This window comes from Podarcis raffonei, chromosome 10 (assembly GCF_027172205.1).
Source record: "Podarcis raffonei isolate rPodRaf1 chromosome 10, rPodRaf1.pri, whole genome shotgun sequence".
Taxonomy (NCBI): Eukaryota; Metazoa; Chordata; class Lepidosauria; order Squamata; family Lacertidae; genus Podarcis; species Podarcis raffonei.
In genome coordinates, this window is record NC_070611.1 from 38,117,681 (window position 1) to 38,131,634 (window position 13,954).

General features: G+C 37.5%; 1 protein-coding gene across 3 annotated transcripts in view; it reads left to right on the forward strand.

Moving 5' to 3' along the window:
- The window catches only part of LRRIQ1 (leucine rich repeats and IQ motif containing 1), a 99,497-nt gene that overhangs the window by 60,108 nt on the left and 25,435 nt on the right, over positions 1 to 13,954 (forward strand). For all 3 annotated transcript variants that reach the window (XM_053405655.1, XM_053405654.1, XM_053405656.1), the window contains one exon: positions 1,125 to 1,226. In XM_053405655.1, coding sequence (XP_053261630.1) covers positions 1,125 to 1,226 — 102 coding nt within the window. The remainder of the gene's footprint in view (positions 1 to 1,124; positions 1,227 to 13,954) is intronic.

Below are 13,954 nucleotides of genomic sequence, written 5' to 3' on the forward strand. Positions count from 1 at the left end.
GGCATAGATATTTCAGTTCAGTTCTGCTGATTTCAATTCCCTGCAGGTATTGATCGAGAGGGAAAGGTCCATACAGTTGGCCACACGCATGTAACTATTGTTCACAAACATGTACCATAGTTCTGAACAATGGTGGAGACTTTTCAACACCATCGGGTTTGTGTGTGTGAAGGGAGCTTAATATGTTTAAATGGAGACGCACCATGGGCATCATCCAGGTGTCCTTTTCCATAGGAGTGTGCTACATGTACAGTGCTCTATATGAAAATCTCCCATTTCCAGATGATTAATGCTGGCAGATTGCTGGGGGTTGAACTAAATGACCCTTGAGTCCCTTCCAACTCTACGCTTCTATGATATATTTGATAGCACTGATCACCTATTGAGATGGGAGGCAGTAAGTGGAATCAGCCACCTTCCCCCTGAGTAGCCCCCAAGCAGCAGATAGCACTGACCATCTGTTTGATACTTCCCACACTTCAGGTACTGGATGTAGTGGAAGTTTTACCCTCCCTAAGGTGAGAGGTGTTGCCATTGTAGCACCTTTTTGTACGGGCAAGGGGATGTAGAATTATGATAAATGTAGGGAAGCCTGTTTTCATCGGGTGGATTTGACAAGTAACATGCTTTATGCAACACATTATTTGAAAATATTTATTATAGGTCTTCTTTAAAGTTAGCTCCAGATAATAGGATGCTTATAATTTCCAATTTTGAAATAGACACCATTATTCAACATCCTCAGCAGTCTCAACAGGTCAGTCTAGTTATAGAATATGGAGTCTGGGCCTACTCAACAGAAAGTGCAGCTTCCAGCTAGAAGATTCAAATATTATTTTAAATATACAGATTTTAATTGGCATTTTGCTTTACCATGGAAACTGGCCCAGAGAATAATTGGGCCATGGAATAATTGTTTAAGATATGTCACATAAATCAAAGTGATTTCCTTTCTCCTTTCTTTTTAACTCTTTAATGTTAGAAATAGTATATTTTCCCTTGATAATGTAAAACCTACATAGATCTTTTTTCCCCTTAATAAATGGCTAAAAGGCGAATACTTCTTTTAGGGAATGAGTGAGCAAGATCTGACCTTTTGATTTTAACTTGTTCATGTCGTCTAGACCCAGCTGTGCGCCTGGCGTTGTTCAAAAACAATGAAAATAAACATCCCCCTGTGAAACCACCAAAGAAGGCACAGACTGCAAAAACTGGTTACTTTGAAGGTATGCAAAGGAGTTTCATTTTATGTTTGACTTTTTTTCTCAGATCTTTCGAAATTATGAAAGTCATTCAGATGTATGGATCAATTTCCTTAAAATACTTCTTTTTAGGTTGACAATGACAAACAATTTAATTCAGATAATGCAGATCTGCTGTCCACACACCCCTTGAACACACACACACACACACACTGAGAGAGAGAGAGTACCCAGGTGGAAATTTTAAACTTCAGTTTATCAGAGAGCCTAACAAAGTGATATCTTCATAGAAAATATATTTCCTTTATTTCTTGAATGTTTGGAATCGCAGGAGGCAGGGTGGAATTTAACATCAGCAGCAAGTACACATATGTTATCTGTTAAAAGGGTTGCTAGTTTTGAAAGGGGATGCCCTAGGAAGTGAAACAATTAGAACACTTTTTCATTTTTGTTAAACTGGAATATATCACAGTAGTGAAAAAGTATAAGGAATGAGACTACCAAATACATAGTATGTTTCTTGACTGCTTCTTCTCATTTTGACTGAATTATCAGTGTTAAAATAAATCCTGACACAATAAGGAAGAGAAATAATATATACAAAATTGTATCTGGTTACTAGATACGCAAGGTTTTTTTTTACTGTATTCATAATCATATGTGGCTAACTTGTTTTGTTATTTTCATATTGCACACATTTGTGTTTCATATTTTTAGGATTTAAATATTCTTCTTCTAGTAACAGATAGAAATTGTAGTGGGGAAACATTTTGTACCTGTACTAAAAAGTCCAGTGAATGGATCAGACTAAAACCAATTTTAACTTAGATTTATAATATGCCAAAATAATTATTTTGAGCTGACATCCAGTTCTTGCCTTGCTTCAAATTTTTCATACTTTGGGTTTTGTAGGATGATAGCAGCAAAACTCAGAAGAATAGAGATAGCTGGGCAGGCATATTTATTCTGAAGAGTTTAAACAGTGTGTGATATATTTATTTATTTATTGTCTTACATAAATATTGCATTTTTCTCCCTTTAAGCTGAAATAAATTTCCAAAGAAGTAATTGACAATTTGTTTCCTTAAAAGGCTACTCAAAACTTCATGAAAAACTATTATTGTTTTCTACATATTTACCCTTATTTTTCAGATTCTCTGCATGTTTAGGCCCTGTTGCAAAGGAAGATAGCATGAATACATTGCTTTGTTTCTTTAAGACAATGCTAGTTTTTTATATTCTAGAAAATAGTATAGTACACAAACTTCTAACTGGGGAATTGACACAACAGGGAACTATAGAAGCAAATTATTTCCGTAGGTATATTTCTCTGACAAGGACATAAGAAAGAAAGTGATGCAGGTGGTATCCATGGCTTTAAATCCACATAGTTCCTGTGCACGTGCAGACTTTTGAGTATGCCCAAATAGCAATAGAAGTCAATGCAGCAACCTCAATATAAACTTGTTATACTGTATGGAACAGTATCCTTTTGTCTGGGAAATGCTCTTACCATGGCCTTTTTTTTCACATTGTTATGCAGTTTAGTTCAGCATATACAGCTTCTTATGGTAAGCAAGCATCACACACATGAAATGCATTGTTCTTTAATAATGGGGAAATGATGTGGGGAAAGACATCTCTGGTGTTTAATGTATTGTCCAATTAGTGAATTATGAAACATTTTTATAATGGTTAGAAAGGATGCTTGTAACCCAGTTTATTGGGTCAGTGAGATCCTACTTTAATAATAGTTTGTATTGTTTAGATACTGGTCTGATTTACACAAAACACTAAGCCAAACCATGGCTTATTATGAAAGAGTGAGTGTGTGAGTACTCAGATTCAAAAACATTACTCCTTCACTCTTCTCCAAATCCTGCTGCTGTCATGTTGCCTGGAGCTAAACCATGGTTTGGCTTAGCATTACGTCTGAACATGGGCTTGTGGTTTGTCAAACCACATCAAACCACGAGTTGTAATTCTTGGTTTACCATTCGTATTTTGCCTGAGGGAGACAATGGTGAGCCTAGGTTTGCTTGTCACTAAGGTGAACTATAGCTGCATTCCAGGAAGCATGGCAGCAGCAGAAGTAGCAGCAATTTTTCCACTGTTCATTTGTTCACAATTCACTATAATTTGGCCTACTTTAAAGTGTAAACTGGCCCATTGTATTCTTTATGCAAGGAAATAGAATTTTCATTTCCAAAGTACTTCTCTTCCTCCTCCTTTTCTTTCAAATGTGAGGTCAGTGGTGGTGACCGGAGATAAGGCCTTTTCCATTGTCTCTCTTTGGAATCCCTGGTGCTGCATCTATATCTTGCTGGTGGCAGATGAAAACTTTTTTATTCACCCAGGCATTCTTGATCAGTGATCTTTCTTAATTTTTATATTTTATTCCTTTAACTTGTATGTAGACCACTGGTTGTTCTGTTTTTTTAGAAGCTGGATATAAATATTTAAAATAAACGTAATTATTTTTAAAAAATAAAAAAACTTATTCTGGATAGGCAAGATTGAAACACAATGGAAGGATCACCTCCTTTATTGTTGGAGAATATATGGAGTATAAAGTAGCAGAAATGAAGAGAAAAGGTTTTACAACTTTTGTATAGTCCTTTGGGGTCAGCAAAGAGGGCTAATTTTGGGGGGGAATACTTCTTCAGTATATAATGTCAATTACATGTATGAGATCCTACTGTTTAACTAATAACTATGTGTATACATATGCATTATATACGTAATCAGACTTTGATGTTGCTGGATATGAAAATGCACCACAAATATGTCATGTACTGCATCTTTTTTACATTTGTTAGAATAGGGGAGGATAATCATCGTAATGAGAAGCACATTGCAACCAACAGTTATAGAAATGAATTTTCTGTGAAGATCTACACAAAGCATTTCTGACAAATCCCAGCCATCTACTGTAACAGCACAGATAGTACTTGAAACAATGCACCAGTGGCTCACTAACAGCTAGAGATAGATGCCAAGTCATACTTTCACAGTCTTGACCTCACATTGATTCAGCTAAAGCTGTTTCAATGTGTATGGTAAGCCAGCAAAACTGCCATATGGGCTGTAGTGCAAAATGTTGTACAGATAATATTAATTATGGGAACGGCATGCTTTTACCATAATACCAGGTTTGTACTGATCTCATATGATGGAACATTGCAGTTTACCATTTCACCAGCACTGTTACTGCCCCATCTGATATTTAGCTCCATTCATTGCCAGTACAAGATCCACAGCTAAACTTGGTATCATTGACACGTGACACAAAGATACGGTACCTTTAAAGATATAAAAGCCACTGGATATTTTGTATCTCTCTAAGTGATGTACAATATAAAAACAAACAATATGATAAAAATAAATGTACAATCTAAAATAAATAAAGTAGCAGTATAAAAGCTTGCAAAACCAACAAAAAATGGGAATCTGGGTGATTCAAGTTCACAGACACACATGGGGTGAAAACAATCTATTTTTGAATTCCACTTCTGGCCTGGTTTTGAACTGAAACAGCTTTGGTTGCCTTGGTAGACAATCCAAGCTGGGAACTTAAGAGGGGGAGTAAGTCCTGGTAGGTTCTCTTGTTCTCATTCAAGACCACTGACCATGATATCCTTCTGGACTGACTGGCAGAGATGTTTTGCAGTGATACTGGTCTTTTCCCCCAGAAGGTACTGTTGGAGGATTCCTGTTCAGTGTGCCATTGGTGTATGGTGTCCCTCAAGGATCAGTTCTGTCCCCCATGTTGTTCATTGTCTACATGGAACCACTGGGAGAGGTATTCCAAAGATTTGGAGCATATTGTCATCAATATGTAAATGACACACAGTTCTATTTCTCCTTTCATCTAATATGAAGCAGGCAGTTATGGTTCTGAACCCATGATGGGGTGGTATTGGGCTGGATGAGGACTAACAAATTGAAGCTCACTTCAGATAATGGATGTGCTTCTGGTCAGGAGAGAGCTACCCTGGAGTAGGGATACAACCTGCCTCAGATGGCTTGAAAAATCAGGTTTGTTGCTCGAGCAAACTCCTAGATTCAGCTTTACATCTGAATTACCAGTTGATAGGTGGGCCAGAAGAGCCTTTACTCAGCTTAGGCTGATATACCAGCTGTTTCAGTTCTTGAGGAAATCAAACCTGGCTTCAGATGAAAAACCATGCTTTATACTCTGAGCTCCGTTGAAAAAAGGAAGGATAAAATGGTAATAAATAAACAAGTTGATGTTTTGGTAGTTGTATGCTATGCAGATATTTTAATCTCTCTTGCTTTTAAGTTGAACTATGCAAATATTTAGCCTCCTGATCAGAAAATATAATCATTTTCCTGGGGGACCACAGTTTGCTTGGTATTCTAAGAATTTCAACATTCGTATTTTCAAAACATCTAACCTGTTAATGACTGCACTGTCTTCCACAGGCAGACTTCTGCTTACATGTGGTTTTTAGGATTACATCTGCAGCAGCACTGCATTGCTCTAACAAAGTTTTTGCTTGTTTGTTTTTGTTTTTCACATCCGAGCTTTTAAGAACAGATCTGTCCTGCTGGATCAGACCAAAGGATAGGCTACGTGTCCATTCCCAAACATTTAGCTGACCTTGAATTTAGTTTATTTACTTATACTAGCCTCCTGCCAACTGGCACCCTCCAGATGTTTGGGCCTGCAGCTCCCATCAGCCCCTGGCATCTAGAGAGCACCTGGTTGGCAAAGGGTGGCTTATACTGCACTTTCTTGTCAAGACAATCACAGTGCCTTAGGTTCAAGATACAACAGAACAAAATCAAGAGCAAGAAACCCATTTGCTTTGTTTGCAGTTTGACAGCGAAACAGACTCCCTCAGAAGGTGGTGAGCACTCCATCTTTAGAAGTTTTTCAATAGAGCTTGGATGACCATCTGCCAGGCATTTTTAGCTGTGATTCCAGCACTGCAGGGGGTTGGACAAGATGACCCTTAGGAACCATTCCAGCTCCAAAGTCCTACGAGTCTATGATAACTCCTTGGCAAGACATGAGTCTTGCTCTTTAGACAGAAATACCAACAACTGCCCATATTGCCAGTGAGAAGAAGTTACTTAAAAATTTAAAAAGAGTGGAATCCTTAGTACATTTGCACCCAGTGATCTTAAGTACAACAAGATACGGATTGAATACTTGAAGCAGATCTGAGCTTAGGATTTATTATAGTGATCTACCCAGGACAGTGGGCATGTAGATCCTAGAACAGGCTTCCTCAGCCTCGGCCTCCAGATGTTTTTGGCCTACTACTCCCATGATCCCTAGCTAGCAGGACCAGTGGTCACGGATGATGGGAATTGTAGACTCAAAACAACTGGAGGGCCGAGGTTGAGGAAGCCCATCCTAGAACTTTCTCCAGAAGCTGAAGGCATTAGAGCAGTGGTTCCAGAACTTTTTCCCCACGTGGACCACTTGAAGATTGCTGAGGGTTTTGGAAGACCATTTACTTATTTAGTTACTTACTTACTGTTGTAGCAATTGATTGTTTAAATATTTATATTTTATTGAAATTTTTCAGGAAAGTGAAAAGGGTAGAGAGAAGTTAAAACAAAATGAAAGAGAAAAGTGCTTGAAACTGTGGTACAATACAATATATGGGTATATAGGTAGTATGATTGTTCTCATGAGTATAAACTGTTGTAGCAAATGTAATATGTGTGCTAAATGTTATTTTTATTGCTTCTTTTTTCCCCTGTATTGCATTTTATAGTATTGCAATTTGAATTCCATAGAATATAATTTAAAATCAATATAAGAAATAAAAGAAGCAATAACAATACAATTAAAAAACAATATGAATATTTAATGTGGACTCAGACTAGCTGAATGAATCTCTTGGTGGTTTGCAGACCACCATTTGGGAACCCCTGCATTGGACTGGCAAGATAAGAATACTGCCAAAAGTCTTGACTTTTTGTTTTGCCTTAACCTTCTGCCTGATGAATGTACATATGGTGGCATCTTCTAAATGTAAACCATTGGACCATTCTCATGTTTTACTGAACCTCTAAATCAGATGAAAGGAGCTTGTGCCCTTTAAAATATTATTGGATATTTTGTAACATCTTAAAGGAGCTAGGCCACTGTTTTTAGCATTTTTTCTGTGCTATTTATTTGAGCTAAAGCTTTCTGGGCCTGTGTTAGTGCCAAAGGTCAGCCCTGCAACATGCAAAAGCTCAGATAAACTATCTTATACCTCTAAGGAAGCAAAACCAACCCCCACATGTCTGAGATTAGTGCTGTTCACCCTTTCTTTTCATGAAACAGTTTGAGTTTCTCTTGAATTTAGGGCTCCAATCTACCTTCTCTCTTTCTAATAACATTGGCTGAGGCTAGAATTCTAAGCACTCTTGTTGGATTTACAATATAAATATCAGTATTTCTGGACTTTTTCAAAGAATGCTATGGTTGATTTTTTTAAACATGGAAAGACAAAAAGTATCACTAGTCTAGATTTTACATTATCTTTGGATGTTAGTTTTTTGTTCATTTTGTATTTTTAGAGAATGTATGAGATGACCCCAGTGACACTTATTCGTGTGATTTGAAAGTAATATATAGCCATATTGGTTTTGTGTCTTTTATAAATCAATAAGCATCATGTTATAAAAGTATCATTGGTATCACTTCAAAGAGCAAATAAAGATATTAGGTTGTATCCAACTAAGTTATACTCAGGGAAGACCCATTGAAATAAATGAACCTATGTTAGTTATGTCTGTTAGCTTCAAGTATGTCTGTCATTGGATATTACACATTATGGCTCCTTTCAGCTATTGTTTTCAGACATTAATAACTAGACTTCCTAAACTATTATTTTATCTCCTCCAAAAGCAGAACTTGTTTTTGAATCTTCAAAATCTAATTTTACTTAGAGATGGTTCACAAAATCTATAACATACAATTAGCTACTGGAAACTGCAAGAAATGCATTCTTTGTTGATTCCAGATCTGTGTGCCAAATTGCATGAAACTGGCCATTTATAATATTGCAGTGGCAGCATTTCTATAAGGTTTAAGATCTGTGCCTCGGAATGTGATGAAAAGTGTTTTTAAAGAAACCTTCCAAGACAGAAGGGAATCTTTTACTCAAGAATCACAGTCCTGTAGCTTTGTTTCTTATTATCTAGTGTGAGCTCACACAACAGAGCCCTGCACATTGAAATATTTTCTCATTTTAAGGAATTAATGGCTCTCCACCAGCCCTTTAACATGTAAAATGAGTAGCTACTTGTGTCCAGTACATCCAAAAAGAGCCAGGATAAAATAAACATAAGGAGTTAGATATCTTGGAAAAAATCTGTCATGGGTTTGGGTTAATCATCTCCAGAAGAAATTCAACTTGATGCCTGAAATGTAAGACTTCTTGGAGAACGCAGCAAAGCCTGAGGCAGTGTTGATCTGAAGGAGTGCTCTCCATGGGTCAGAGCTGCCTTGCTGGCAGAGTGCAAACCCAGTTCACAACAGCAGTGCTCTCAAAAGTTGTAAGACAGCAGGGTCCATACAGTGCACACACTGGAGCTTCAGTTACATAGTTGAAGTTGTCTGCTTTCTCATTGTTTAAAACAAAATTTAAAAATAAAATCTGTGCCTGATTTTCTAATCTGGCCGTGAATAATAAATATATATTCAGATAGATATTATTAGAGAATAGAAGTGTAGTTTAAGCACCAAGTTCAAAGTGAAGCAATGAAATATCATCATGGTATGCTAGAGGTAATAGTGTAAAACTGTATTGTGATTTGAGGAAAAAGTTATTTTAATCAGTACTCTAATACAATGGTTCCCAACCTTTAGGAGTATGAGGACCCCTTTTTAACCTCAAAAAATGTTTGTGGAGCCCTACATGCTAATTCTTGTAATTTAAGGCTCTCTGTTTTGGAGTCTCACACATTTGTCTATAAAACAGGTAGTTGTGCCTGGTTGTTTAAAATTTTATGGGACCATTTATTATCTTTACCGGTGATGCAGTTAGTGATCTTAGTACTGCAGTCTTAGGATTACTAGGTTTCTTGCAAAAAGCATTTTCATTCTTAAACACTCCCCCACCCCCGCTCTGATCAGGTCAGTGAAGCTTATAGACTCCTGTGTGTTGTTAGGTGCCTGCAGACCTCAATGACCTTTGCACTTCGTTGCTCTCATGGGCAGGATCCACTTTCCTCAAAGAGGGGAGGACAACTAAATGTCTTAGGCTGTGCAGCACCTCCAACCGGCCCATAAGAGAAATGAAGTCATAAGTCATAAAAAGTCTGTTACAGTGTGTCAGGGGTGAAACTTGGGCAAAAGTTAAATATGGGGGAGAGAAAGGGCTGACCCAAGACTCTCAAAGTACTATAGAGGCTAATGGAAGACCAAGAAGAAAGGGTGACTGCAACAAATATAGGAAGTAGAAGTTGCAGTTTAACTTCACTGAGCCTGCAAAAAACAGTGCTAATACAGATGTAGACTGGGAAAGATATCTGCTTAAAAGTCTTGTTGGAAATGGAATGTCTTCCTATGCAGAAAGACTAGATAGATAGATAGATAGATAGATAGATAGATAGATAGATAGACAGACATGCTATAGTTAGACGATGAATTGGTTGGTTCTTCTTTGTTAGTATTATGATATTTAGCTTTTAAATTCAAAACCAAAATAAATTTGCCTTCTATAGTTCTTTCCTATGTTACTGGCTAGTGACGCAGAAGTACTCTTCTCATATACTAGTAGAGGTCTACTGGATCAAACAGAATGGCAGCATTTGATGTCACCCACTAGGTCCAGTGGAACTTACTCTCTTAATCAGTCGCCTGCAATCCTGAGTTGCTATGTTCATTGGTAGAAGTGTATGTGGTTTTTCCTGCCACTACAGATCACAATTTTAAAATTTGAACAAACATTGTAGATCAGGCAATACAAAAGATTTGATTTTGATTGTTTTGAATGTACTTCCTTTTTCACCAATTTGTTCCTCATGGTATGAAGTTCAGTGATTTTTCCATACCCCCACACAAAGAATAGATGGAAGAATGTTAAAATATTTTATACTCCATAAGGCAGTCATTTGGAGAAATAAATCGCTGAGTGCTGAAGCATTTCGAATCCTTTTCATCTGACCAGTCGGTGACCTGATAACTATTTCCTGCCCCTAAATAAGGTTGTGACCTAGGTCTTAGAGTGCAAAAGACAGATAATTTTAGTAACAACTTAAATTCAAATAGGTTTGGCTCAGGGGAGAATGTGCAGGGGACAGATGAGGAAGGATAGGGTGTTTGGCAAGAAAGATTGAATAAAGTGTTATAATGCTTGGACTTCTTAAATACAAATTATTAAGTTTTTCTTAAATACAAATACAAATGTCACTGTATTTTTCCTCAGCTCATTCATTGTCTTTCTTCCTACACTCTGCACAGTCTCAGTGAATGAAGAAATAACTTTGATTAGTTATTTTAAGTCCTTTTTTTTCACACATAAAGGTCAGTTATGGAAAACTCCAGCTAGAAAACTGAGGGCGAAAGTAGACGGGACATCATTCATGCAGTTAGCAGTTCTTTGAATGGTGAGGGACAGGTCCTAATCCAGACCATCATCCTATTGCATGGAATGAGGGTGCTGAACCCCTTTACTTTACTCTGATCTAGTCTGGATTGGAAACCTGTGCCCGCTATTTGTATTGCAAGAAAAGCTCCTGTTTGTGGTTATTGTTGTTGTTTAGTCATTTAGTCATGTCCGACTCTTTGTGACCCCATGGACCAGAGCACGCCAGGCACTCCTGTTTTCCACTGCTTCCCGTAGTTTGGTCAAACTCATGTTGGTAGCTTCGAGAACACTGTCCAACCATCGTTTGTGGTAATAATAGGACACAAATAGCAGGCATGTAGGGCCCATGGATGGGACTGTAGCAGGAGCAATGGGTTAAATTCTCATTACCAGCCACACCAGCACATGGGGGTGAGGTCATGTCTGCTATTTACTTTTTAAAACTGTTCACACCCAGTTGCTAATTATGTGAATGGTGTCTTGTCAAGTTTGGCCCCAAATATACATTCATATTTAAGAAAGACATATACTGTAGTTCCCAATAGTAGATTGGGAACCCTAGCATTCATATTAACTATTATTTGGCATTCGTAAAGAAGCTAAACAGTAGTTTAAAAGTGAAACTTCCCACACTCTTTTAATCTGCACTGTGTGAGGCATGGTTGTGTGGAATGAGAATTTTAATCTGCATTGGAGATTGTGGATATAGAACTATGATGTGGATGCTGCATTAAAGCAATCTAGAATGGAAAGCTATATTCTTGTGTGTAAACCTTAATTATTTCACGTAGAAAGTGTTGGCAGATGGACCGGATATAAATGATGAAAATATATTTCGCAAACACATGTTGGTGTGTACAAATTCTCAAACAGTTCATATATTATTGAGATCTTATTGCTGCCATTGACATGTTGCTGCTGCTGAGGTTGTGTCATTTATCATCCCACTGACTTGGTCTGTGGTCTGTTTTAAATACACTTACCCTGTGACCATGCAGCACAGAAAGAAATGTCTGCCTCCCACTTAAGAGCGCTTAACTTCCTCCAACATGCTTAAATTGACATATCCTTGTCTTTAACATAAACTGGAACATCTTTGTATTCAGCAGTGATCAAACATCGTCAGCATTGTCTATTTTCGTAGTGCTAATCATCTGTTCAAACACATATGTAAAGCGAATGGTCAGCTGACCATCTGTCAGGGAATGCATTCAGTGTGGCTCATGTTTGGGTACTAGATGCCATGTCTTTACATGACCCAATCCTGATCTCTTTTGCTAGAACAAGCCTCCTATGTAGTCCTTCTACCTTACCTCTTAATATGCTCCTGCCTTAGTACCTACAATAATGTTAAGTGAATGGATTAGGACATAGACAATCCTTATATGGGCATATCATAATGTGATTGACTGCAAGTTTTATGGGGGCGGGGTCTGATTTTTCTATCCCCTGGATGATAACTATAGCATTATGAAGGACTGATTGTCCTAATGAGGTCAGAGAGCTACAGCATTCCCAAAAGGTTGTTTCCTTTTGACATAGTTTTTAATATTGAACACAAGCTAATGCTCTTTCTTTTTGTAACTAATAAAGTTGTGGAACACCCACATATTATAATTCCTTTTGATGATGTGAAATGTTATTTTAAACAAAACACTGTGAGAAGACTGCAAAATTGAAGCCTAGATATTGAAAATGTGGTGCTGTTAAATAAAAGGAACAAAGTCATATACCTTTTACACTATTCAGTTAATCTGCACAAATAGAAAGTAAGTACACTAGATTTAGAAACTTTTATGAGAAATTGTAGGCATGGTTACAAATGATTCAGATATTTAATAATGGGATTGTACAGCAGTATAACCCCTTGACATTTCTCTAATAAGTGCTAGTGCATGTATTATATCTAACGTACACTTCCCAAATTAAAATTCTTCGCATTGGAAACTATTAACATGTGCAGTCTGCAAACTACTAGCAAGTCATGCCAAATCAACTAGTTCATTTGCACCTGAACAGCCCTTATGGCTACTATCTACCTACAGATCTTCAACATAAGAATATGCAAATAAAAGGTGTAACTTCTGCCGCTGAACCTTTTTCATTGATTGCCTGTTATATTTTAATTGTGGTTTAACATAATTGTTGTAATTTTTATACTGATCTAAGGTCCTTTGGGGTCAATATAAGGGCAATCTAAAAGCAAAATAAATAGATAAATAACAAAAAAAATCCAAACAAACCAGGGCACTAGCAAGGTCAGCTTTGACATCCATCACATGTTTAAGGGTGGGGAGGATAAGGAAGACCTGAACTGACTTTGCCTCTCCAATCTGGTGATAAGCACTTTCAACCCTTAGTGTGTACTATCCATTTATTACGGCAGGGATGGGGAACTTGTGGCCCTCCTAGATGTTTTTGGAATCCGTCTCCTGTCAGCCATAGCCAGCATGGTCAATGGTTACAGAAGGCCACAGGTTTCCCATCCCTGTGTTGGGAGATGCACACATGGACCCTGGTCCAACATGAATCATCTTATGGCAGGTCTATCACAGCTTTCCAAATTTGAGGGTATCTGACCCAAAATGCAGAGTATCAGATCCAGTTCTGTGTGCAGAACCCTGCTTCCATATGTGGATTGTTTGTGCTACATCAGGCCAACTGTCAATGAGGTCCATCGCAAAATATATTGAATATATCAACCATGTTTATTGTCCTTTTTCCTCCACATCACTAAGACCTTAACTGCAGATACACATTTCTTTTTATATAGTTGCCTAACAATTGTGCAGATGGTGAACAGTCCATTATAGTAAGGAGATATTTCTTACTGAAGTGAATAAATTAATCACAAATTCATATATTTTGAATTGTTAGCTTGTTTCAAAGTGGAAACAAAGAATATTCATTTTAAAATGTATGATACAGGTAAGAAAATTAAAAAGGAATTAAAGAGAATATATGGTTTATGCTGTCAGCAAAGGTTTCTTGTTTAACCTACAGATGACCTGGCCTTGTTTGTTCAGATGACAGCTCTAAAAGTGTACAGGGAATATTCTCTTGTAATACAATGATTTGCCGCAAGCCCTGACCTCAGTGACTGTCAGGGAGCAGGTCTGAATTGGCCCTTTCTCTGATATCGTGACACTGCTTCTGTTGCCTCGATTGTGACCTCTGATTGAAAGATAC